An 11080-nucleotide genomic window follows, 5' to 3' on the forward strand; every position below is an offset into this window, starting at 1 on the left:
AGTGAATTATTTAGAGATCCAACAGGAGTCCATTTTGCAGTAACTTGTTGAAAGGTGTAGGCATTTAAAAACAGGTAAACCTTGTAAGCTCTGGCTATGAATAGGATTAAGATAAAACACTGCTTCCGGTTTATAATTTATGGGTAACCAATACAGTATACTTATATATTAGGATATTTTTATAATCACCTGTGGCATTATTACAAATTGGGTTTACATGTTGGAACTGAGATCAGTATCATTGTAATGTGGTTTGCCAGCATGGTATATCCAGCTACAATAAAGACAGGAAATGCCATTTATTAAAATGTCTACAACTGAGCTTTTTACCTACATTCAGTAAAAAAAAAACACACGTCTATGTCTATATATATTGCACAACATGAAGCCATCTTGCTTTGTCATTCTAGTAAGGTGACTCCATGATACATTAACCCAAAATAAACACTTTGTACATGTTGCTTTTAATACTTGGCATCACAAGAAAACTATAAATCAGTAAACAAGCCCTTGAACTTGACCAGCAGCTGGTTTATCTGTGCTGAATAAAGGTCAGTGGTTGGGGAAATTAGTCTTCATAGTCATGGGATATGAGGACCCATTGACAATTTGTGCTGCATATGCTTAATGCACATGTCGGATAATTTAAACATTTTCGCAGACCTCAAAGTGAGTTCAACATGTCATAAAGTGTCATAATAATCTGCCATTATTCCATCTTGTGAGCTGGTATCCTCTTGTTGTTGCATTTATATCTAGCGAGTCAGGGCAAACTGTGATCGTCATTGTTGCTCAAAATCTTTGTGTACAAATGTTAAACAGGAACACTACTGTTTTTCGAAAGAATCATGACTTTTATCTCCATTGAAAACCTTTAGAATGAACTGGAATGCTGACTGTGTGCCAAGCCTTCTCACTCAGCAATCTGACCTCACCAATGCTCTGTGGCTGAATGAACACAAATCCCCACAGCTAAGCACTCAAAATCTCATGGAAAGCCTTTATAGAAGTGTAGAGATCATGATATTGCAAAGATACATTTCAGATCACAGTTTAAAAGCAGATAAGGATGGGACGGCTTGGTTTTTTCAAAGATTTCGGCCATATAGTACATCTGAATGGAAAATGGGAAGTACATATTTCCAATAGAAGAATTTAATAATAAAGAGCACTGCTCCAGTGGAAAGGGGAGTTCTGTCTATTGTTCAAGATTTCACCATGATTTAGGGTTATGAAATGAAGGGATAGGAGAAAACATACATTTTTATAGAATTTCATTGACTTTTTTTGCCATATTTGTGATTGTGGCATCACATCTAGAATGGAAAAATACATTTGTTCTTTATCCAGCTAGAAGCTATGGGCTAATGTTGGTATTCTTGATTATGAAAATAATCTACAATTTTTTATACATTGACTTCTGTTTCCTGCACCAAGGACAAGCAGGGTTTCATTAAACAGCATAAACAAATTAAACCAGAAAGTTGTGATCAGACCAAGCATAGACCTGACCATAAGTAGATGGGAAAATGATTACTGTATTGATGTCAGCCCTAAAGTCATTTCAACTTAATCAAACGTCCTTGAATTATTGTCATTATGAACTGTCAATCATGGAAACTATTATGTTAAGTTTCAGTTGGTATTTAAAGCACAGGTATTCTCCCTTTTCCCATCCTGCTTCTACAGAGCCAGCTCTAGTTTAGTTTCTTACTTATTCTCAGTTTTTGTCAATCTTCTGTTATGTTTCTGTATATTCTCATTGATATGAAACAGTGATATATGACTAGAACCAACCTTCTCCGCATCCTTAAATGATATATTGCAAAAGACTAGAGTATGTGGGCTTGCACATATCAATGAAAGTGAACTAATCAGAAAATACAAGTTTAAACAAAATGTGTTAAAGTTCAAACTCTAATGCCAACTATGACAAAATGTTCCCTAAGGAATAGTAAACAACTCTTGCACCCACTGTTGCTGTTATAAACAATTTCTTTACAATGTTATTCATCCAAATCATGATTAGAACAGTTTACAAATGTATTGCTTTATTTATTCATTTTAACAAAAAGGGATTGAGTAGAAATATGACAAGGAAAAAATATTACATGCTTTTATAGAGATTTGATACAAAATATTTGACTTTGATATGGACCATGACAAGCAAAGACACAGCAGTTAAGGTTGAAATATAGAACCTTTTATTTTCTTTTTGAGTAAATATTGCTGAAAATCTGAAATAAGGTTTAAATTAGGTTTACTGAAACAACCTTTGGATTTACATTAAATAGTAAATAACACCTTACATGCCCAAATCCAGTGACAATGAAATGCTTCCTTAAAAGGATTTCCTTATTGTTATTGCTTTTCATATTTTCCCTTGTTCAAGTATAAAAAAATTCCCAACAGTGTAAAATAGCCCATCTGATGTATATTAAAAGCAGTAGAAGCACAGATATTGAACCTTGACAAGGACTATACATTCTAGTGTAAGAAGCAGCATTTTGCTTAATTTCTACAAGAAGTTTTTCTCTTTTTTTTTTTTTTTTACTTTCTACAGTTCTCCATATATGACAAAAAAAAAAAAGAGAGCTCTTGCCTGCATTAAATAAATATCTTACATGAGGCATTAACCTACCAGATATTTAATGAAATGCTCTAAAATTCAGAAGGCATAGAAAAAAAAATGTACAGTGCACATACAGAATTGTATCTTAAATAAATCAACATTTTTGGTTGAGTATGTTAATGATACTATAACTAAATCTACTCAATAACTTATAATATGCCATGAGATGAATACATTATTATTAATACAGTACCGCCACTAAGTCGCCGTCCTTAGAGCGCAGCATAACTCTGAAAATAAATAAATAGCAGTTCTCTTTAAATAGCATTACAGTTGTAAGGCACTGTGAACTCTCATACTTGTGTTGGAGCCCTCAGGTTTAGTGCTGCTTTCGAGTACAAAGATGTGACATTAGGTTTTCTGAGAGAACAGAGAATGGATTTCTCTCTCACTAAGAAAGACATGCTGGTGCACAGACATTTCTCTAGACAAACACACACACAAAAAAAAATAAACAGATGATTTGAACATTTGGTGGACTGATGGAAGTTCACTGGTACATTGTTTGAAGTCTGTTTGTCTCACTCTCTCACCAGTTCTTTCCAGAGAAATGCTGCTCATAAGTGAGAGATGCGGTGGTGCTGAGGGTGAGGTTGGAAGGGGATCGGGGGAGTTCAGCCTGTGTTTAAGCCTCCAGCCCTTCTCTCTAGGACAGAGGTGGATCTGCTGACAAAGCTGGAGAGGGACATGTTCCCAAGCGGGCTCAGGGATTAAAATGTGACAGCTCAACAAACGAGCACAAGTGATGCGTTCTTTCCAGAGCAATCTGTGTGTGTATGTGTGTGTACGCACGTGTGAGCCTTTCTGTCCCCATACAGCAGCTGTTGCCTGCTCCTCACTCACAAGTCTCCAGCTCTGACCTTTTGTCAGTTTGGACTTATCATACAATGCGAGTGCATGAATTAGTAGATGTGTGCAATAATGTGTGGATGAGTTAACATTTTGCCCCAGTGTTAAGGAAGTTAGTGTGTGTTTGTGTGCGTTTGTGTGAGCGAGAGCGACAGCGAAAGCAAGAGAGAGAGTGAGAGGGAAGGCAAATAATACTATGTAATGTCCTTTAATCGTGCTCTGAAATTGTTCGTTGTCCTTCAGAGGAGAGTGGCAGGAAATTGCCGCTTTGTTTTTGTCTCCTGGCGGCTGTTTTTGCTTTGCATAGGTCAAAAGGTCAAATTGGGAATCAGAGTAGAGGGACAATCAGCATCAGGAAAGAAGGTAATCCTGAACATGCCAGACAAAGCTACAATTGCATTTTCTTTCATGCCATTTCTCCACAGTCGTGTACTACTCCCTGATTGGCAGAGTTTGCTTGTCAGTTTACTAGTTTGTTGGAAAAATGCTCCATTTCCCTGATAATCAGAAAACAAAACCTTGCAATGCACATTAGATGACAGAACAGAAAAACATCCCTCAAAAATGAGAATAAATATGTAAGTTAGAGGGCTTCAGAATCAAAACACTGTGCGGACATCTAACGTCCTTCATGATGAAAAGTCTTCTTATTTAATGACAGCATCGGGACTTAAGGCTTCTTCTACACCTCCAAGCCACAGTGATTAGTCATTGCGTTCTCCTTTAGCAATAAATACACTACATCAATATTAAGCATAAAGGTAACAATAACAGTATTGATATTGGTAAAAAGTTAAATCTCTGTCTTTACGCCTTCTCTGAAATTTTTTTTTTTCACATTTTTCTTTTTTTTTTTTTTGGTTTAATCACAGCAAGTTGGAAAGCGATGGAGTTCCCACCCTACTTAAACACCTCCATCAATCATCCTCCTCATCACATTATCCTCCCTCTGGTGAGACACCTATATACAGCCAATGAGCTGTCACTGGGCATTGGCTTTTCCTCAAATCGGTGCCATAAGCTGCTATTGCATACGCTCAGCCTGCAGTTGCTGGGGCTGGTACTGACCGAATGCTGCAGCTGCGGCAGCAGCGGCGGCAGAGCCTGGAGTGGCAGCAGCTAGCGGTTGCTGCACAGCATAGCCATAGCCGGCCGTGGTGACGTAGCCAGCTGCAGCAGGGGAGGCAGCATACGGGTACTGCTCATACGCAGCAGCGGCAGCGGCAGCAGTGGCAGCGCTGGCGTACTGTGCGTATGCAGCTCCAGTGTAGTCGATGTAAGGCGAGGAGGCAGTGGCGGCGGCTGACGCGGTGGTTGGCTGCACGTGAGGGATCACCATGCTGGGCTGCATGAATGCCTGTGGGTATACGTAGTGAGCGGGGATCCTGCGACACACAAACACACAGCATTGTGTTAGTCACAACAAACTAGAGCGAAAGAAAACCACACATGGTTTGAACTGCAGAAACACAACCACAGGGCACAACCCACACCGTGGCCAAACACGACATTTCCACAATCCAAAAAAAACAAACAAAAAAAAAACCACACACCCCATTTCCCACCAACACCAAGGAAATGCCTTGTAGTTGTTATCAGAGGTATAGGGTTGCCAAAATAGACATTTCACTAGCAAAATTGGACTTGGACAAAAAATAAATAAATAAATAAATTCCTAAGATTTTTTTTTTAATTAAAACTTAGTTTTATTAGTCATTTTAATACATGACCATAATTTAATTTAATACATGACCGTTTTAATTTTCACCACAGAAACAGCAGCTGCAGAAATCAAAGAGAGCTGAATATTTAGCAAAATTACAAGCATGCTGCAGTCACATGGCCTGTTTTGGAGCTCAGTAGAGGGGGAAAGTTGGACTCTGTGGAAGCGGAGAGCTGATGAGGTGAGCATTGTGAATGTGTCACTGCGACTTTGACAGCTGGACAGTTTTCAAAAAGAGACATTGCTGGCCATTTCCCCCTCCACTTTTAGACAATGAGCTTCATGCTGGATGGCACACACAGAGTTTTGATTAAATAAGCAATCAGGAACAATAAGCACATTCTGCCTTTCATTACATACCCCAATGCATTGTGAGAGGATTGTTCCCCAGATCATCTTTGCTATTTCTGTTTTCAAAATGTGTTTAGCAAAGAAGAGCAATTAATTTAGTACATCAATAGTATATAGTAGTAGCAAAAAAGCAATGATGTCAACAATATAATGAGGGTTTAGGCCCAAAATGTGACTCAAACTAAGCACACAAGCTTGTGAAAACACTTTCACCCCTCCAGATTAGCGAACACAAAGATAAACCTAAGATTATAAAATTGCTATCATGGCAACCCTATTTTCAGCACACCATCATTCAATTCAACCAACCAACAAACATCACGTCCCCAGTTAAAGTGGATAAAATAAAAAGAAAAATAAAGAAATGAGCTGTATCTAAAATATCCTAGACTGAGGTTTTGCCAGCCTGAGGTAATAGCATTGCTTTATGGCACAAATAAACAAACAAACAAACAGCACAGCACACACACAGTATAAAATAATATGGGTTACAAACACAATGCCAGAGTCACCTAAGCACATACAAATCAATTCTCACACAAAACACAGTAAAACACACCGTTCCAGAACTAGAAGACTTATTTGACACACAGGTAAACACATACATACACAAACAGATACAGACATGGATATATAGAGACACACACACACACACACACACACCCACCCAACTGCAAAATTACACCACACATGCTTGTAGCCAAAGTACCAGAGCAGCTTTGCTCTAAATTAAGAGTGGACAGCTGAGAATTTCTGACATAGCTGGGCATTTTCTCTTCACCATGGATACATGGTGGGTCAACACCAGTTTTAATAAATCACCATTTGGCCACTGCATGTTTAAGTTAGCAAAAGGAGATATAGGAACCACCTTACTTTTGAAAAACTCTTCGGTTCACTGGATTTGGCACCTGTAACTGGCAATCTATTTCCTTGACTTTAGGTAAATAATAAACATGTTGTTTGTGTTTGAATCTCATCATTTTTAATAGCTTGCAATCCGTTGGAATGATGGGAGAAGCTTTTTAACAGTGTCGTAGAGCTTTTCTGGACTTTCTAACTGCACAACACATCAAGGAAGTCCACGATTACAACCATTCTAGCACAACCATGACCGGTCAAACCAGCTAATAACTCGAAAAACTCAAATGATCAATACAATAATCTTGTTAATGGTGAATCAAGGTGATGTGAAGCTCAGGGAATCGAATGATGACTACTTTTGTTGCAATAAACTACAAAAAGAGCAGAAGCACAGTGCTTGTGTTCTATAGCAAGAGTTTACTAACTGGACAGTCATTCCTACACATTTGAGCAAATAAAAGTCCATTTGTTAGTCCTTTCTCTTCTGCAATAATCTAATGTTTTCATTGTAAAAAAACGTCTAATCGAATTTTAAATGTTTTGCTCAAATGTTTAGAGTAGAACTCAAATTAACTGATCGCAAGCACTTAACAGCAGACCACCTGTTTTTGTTTGGTCTTGTTAAATGCCTCGAAAACTGATTGCAATCAATGACCCTTATAGACCCCCGAGATTCAGGAGGCTGTTACCTCCTCGGGCAGTGGTTAAATATACCTCTGTTACCAAGTAGCATGACAGACCACAGCATTTTTTTCCTCCCTCTGACAGGACTGTTAGGACCAGTCATATTAATAGTCATATCTAAATAAAGGTTTGAGATCAAATGCCATGAAGAAGTACATCGTATTTGGCGCCAGAGAGCACACCTGTTGGAATCCATTGAAACCGAAGTGCTCATCTGAAAGGCCAGTTTAACACATGCATTAAAACTAGTAATGACTGGACTACTTTGATTCTCCATTTTAAACCGGAGCTACTCTAAGTGTAAACTCAAAGCGGTACGAGTCAGAACCTAAGAACAGGCCTCTTTATATGAGATACTGAATGGCAGGATCATACATTTGTGTTTTAGTCATATTTACAAATAAAAAAAACTCCCCATATACAGGACCATAGACTGGCTTCAGCCTAGTGAACTGCAAGCCCAATGTGACACCACTATGTTGGCTTTGGCCCCATACCAGTGTGAGCCAACTGCTCCGAGGTCAGAAACACGAGGTTCCCTTTCAGCTGCCCTACACGGCACTGTTGTTATGTGAGAAATTCCTTTTAGGTGACACTGCATTATAGTGGGCCTGTTTTTCAGAGTGGATCTCATGGCTGTATGCGAGATGTAGTCCAGCTCCCAAAGCCAGAGAGAGATAGAGACAGAGAGCGCAGGCCTCATGCGACTGCACTGTCAGCACTGTGGCCTTTGTGTGGCACAATAGAGAAGCTTGTTTTCCTTAACGCCACACGAGCCCATGTGATAAAGGCTCGTTTAGAGGCCTGTGCCTTTTGGACATTTGTTTTTTGTCACATCGAGGATCTTGCAACACTGCAAACACATGCAGACACACACACACACACACACACACACACACACACACACACCTTTCACTCATACACATAGGATTAAATAATACAAGGCCTAAAACCCATTTAATAAAATGTCCCCAACAAATCAAAGTTTCTGTTTATTATTTATAAAAAAAAAAATAAAATAAAAAAAATAAAAAAGTTGGCTTTTCAATGAAAGTGAGTCAGTGGTTTTTGCCTTGTGTACAACATCATATCAATGACTGACAGACTGCAGGACTCCAGAAACTCTGGATCCACTGTGTGATGCCTTATAGGGCTAGACAGAAAGAGAGTGTAAGAGAGACAGAGGCAGAAAGCAGAAGAGAGGAAAGCAAGAGAGAAAGGGAAGACCAGACAGATAAAAGTGTGCAGAATAGAGTGCAAGTGGGAAAAACAGAAGACCTACAAATACATTACGGTCATGAAAGATGTCAGTGGGAAAAAAAGATAGAAAGAAAGGAAAAACGGCAACGTGCAAGCAAATTGTTGGGTTGTTTGGATGAGGTTGGGGTTTTTTGTTTTGTTTTTTTTACAGTGTCACACGAAAAAAAAAAAAAAAAAAAGATTGCACTCACTCCAAAAACAAGACACCAAAAAAACAAGCTACAGCAAAAAAAACAAACAAACAAACAAACAAAAAAGCATCAAAGGAAAGCCTCACTTTGCTGCCGTGGCAAAGTTATCACACCTCCACAATTCTAAAAATCAACACCCCAAACCAGCGGGTTTTTTTTCCCCCCAGTAAATAAAAAAGCACACAATTTTAGCTATTAACACCACTTCATAACGGTAAAAAAAGGCACACACAGCTCTATGCACTATTAAAATCAAAAGTCCAAACCAAACTAAAAAAACCAACATACATGCATATGTAATCACCATTTCGAGCTTGTTTGTGTGTGATTGAGTCTACAGGTACAGTAGCTATTGATCTGAGCAATGCCCACAGAGCTATTCCTCAAACCATCAGTTAGCTTAACCCATATCGAGCCTGTCGGACCAGAGAAAGACAACATTGAGTCAAGCTACAGTGTCTTTTAATCAATTCAAATAAAACATCTCACACATACACACACGAGAACGCACACTCAGGAAAGAAAAAAAAAAAAAAAAGACACGATCTAATGCTATCAAAAATTCTAAATTGGTGATATGTGGTTATCCATTGATGAACATCGTGATTAAAGATTAACAGCTGTATCTACATATAGACTGTATACGCCTGTGGAGAAATAATTGGATTGTCTCCACTGTTGAATGATTTATTTTTATCATTTCAATTTAACTGTTATAATTAATATAGAGGTAACAGTAGTACTGATTCTCACCCGGTCAATACAATGTACCGTTGCTACTCACCCATAGGGCCTCTGAATAAAAGCCGGATGAATCTGAGGTACGCCAAACGTGAATCCTATACAAGAACATAACAAATGCAGGATATTAACACACGTGTGTGGTTTGAATGCTTTTGCAAAATAGAAACTTTTTATCCTCTACAGATTGTGGCCTACGTATCCTGCCTTATTGATGCCTACGGCTGCGCTAGTCAGAACACGTTTTTTTAAAGAGAATGTGAAACCCCTCACCTTGCTGCATCACCCGAGGCTTCGCCCCCAGGTACGCCAGGTTCACATTGGCCTTCCTGCCATCGATGATAGGGTTGGGGTCCTTACAAGCTCTGTCTGCTGCAGAGCGGTCTGCCATTGTCACCTGGTTAAAGAAAAGAAATAACGACGTGTTAAAACTATTAAGACTCACTTAATATAAATGAAATCAAATGGCCGTCTTGAGTGTAAGTTTCCTACAGTTTTGACACTCATGGCTATTTTTCCAACAATACGGCACCTGGGCCACAAATCCGAGAGGCGAGATGTTCGACACAACTTTTTCTTTTAATGATGTTCTAAGTCAGATGAATTATTGTCTAAAACTAAATGCTTGGAGACAGTAAAATTCAGGATGTCTACATTCTGTCTGTTACATTTTGACACCCCAAATCATTTCTTCACAAACATACACATGGAAAGTTTGTATATTTACATTTGAACAACACAAACAGATACTTAATCATGAACTAACCTGATAATTAACATTGTAAGTGAATGTTTTGATGTTTTGGGCTTCAGATACAATTTTGTCCCAACAAAACACTACTTCATGCTTCTTCTAAACCCCTCACTGTTTGACTTGTCAGACATAAACTTCTGGTCAGAGCTTTTCTAGTTTTTTGGTCAAATGTGATGGAGTGTGTTCACATTTCAGAACTATGGAGGAACCTGATTTTTACGTGAGCACGTGATGATGCGATTACAAAGTTGCCAATGGCAGGATTTTAACAGGGGAGAAAAAAACACACACACACAATACTTACAAAACCATACCCCCTGGACTTTCCAGTCTGTCTGTCCGTAATCACGACAGCCTCCTCAATTTCCCCAAACACCTCAAAATATTTCCTCAGACTGGAATCCGTGGTGTGATACGGCAGACCTCCGACAAAGATCTTGGTGTAGGTGGTGTCCTTTTGGGTGGTATGCATCCTCAAATCCTCAAGAGAAATGCTCAAGTGCAATGCAATTAGGAAAAAAAATTATAAAAAAAATAATAATAATACTAAAAAGGAAAGTAGTGCAACGTTTGAGTAGATACACGCCTAAAGATCTACCGCTATGTTTCTTTAAAACACGTGGAGTTACAAAGAAGTAGAAAGCACGGGTTTGAAGCGACTAACTTTGTTACTCGAGGTAGATTAACTGGGACTTGGTGAGCCGCTGAGCGGACTGATCCGGAGATCATCAGGTGGGTTTCTGCTCCGCTCCGTAACACTGACGCGCTCTGGAAAAAAAAACCCGTCTCTCACCCATTCCTAAATGCGCCCACCCAAACCACGCCCACACCGCTATGTAGGCGGGGCAGCGTGTTACACCACGCCCATCGCACGCGCCCACCACACGAACAGCTGGAGAACGGACAACGGGGTGGTTGTGTTCGCCCCCGTCCACAAACACGTGCTGCTTTAATGAGAGAGAGAGAGAGAGAGAGAGAGAACAAAAAACAGAGTGAGAGAGAGACAGACAGACTGACACAGGCCTTGAGAG

The 11080-nt window shown here is 39.2% G+C and overlaps 1 protein-coding gene across 1 annotated transcript; it reads right to left on the reverse strand.

Moving 5' to 3' along the window:
- Positions 1-2181: 2181 nt before the first annotated feature.
- Positions 2182-10833, reverse strand: rbm24a (RNA binding motif protein 24a). Its single transcript, XM_046835311.1, has 4 exons — positions 10354-10833; positions 9569-9692; positions 9339-9393; positions 2182-4866 (listed from the first exon to the last, which is right to left on the reverse strand). Exons 1-4 carry the CDS (start codon positions 10519-10521, stop codon positions 4506-4508), a joined length of 708 nt encoding a protein of 235 aa, XP_046691267.1. The 5' UTR covers positions 10522-10833; the 3' UTR covers positions 2182-4505.
- Positions 10834-11080: the final 247 nt, after the last annotated feature.

This window comes from Silurus meridionalis, chromosome 22, assembly GCF_014805685.1.
Source record: "Silurus meridionalis isolate SWU-2019-XX chromosome 22, ASM1480568v1, whole genome shotgun sequence".
NCBI lineage: Eukaryota > Metazoa > Chordata > Actinopteri > Siluriformes > Siluridae > Silurus > Silurus meridionalis.

Excerpts from the sequence above, each read along its gene's own strand:
- rbm24a (XM_046835311.1), bottom strand. The coding sequence starts at position 10,521 with ATGCATACCACCCAAAAGGACACCACCTACACCAAGATCTTTGTCGGA. Across the intron at positions 9,394-9,568 it reads GCCTCGGGTGATGCAGCAAG|GATTCACGTTTGGCGTACCT; the intron begins GTGAGGGGTTTC and ends GTTCTTGTATAG. Across the intron at positions 4,867-9,338 it reads TTTATTCAGAGGCCCTATGG|GATCCCCGCTCACTACGTAT; the intron begins GTGAGTAGCAAC and ends TGTGTGTCGCAG.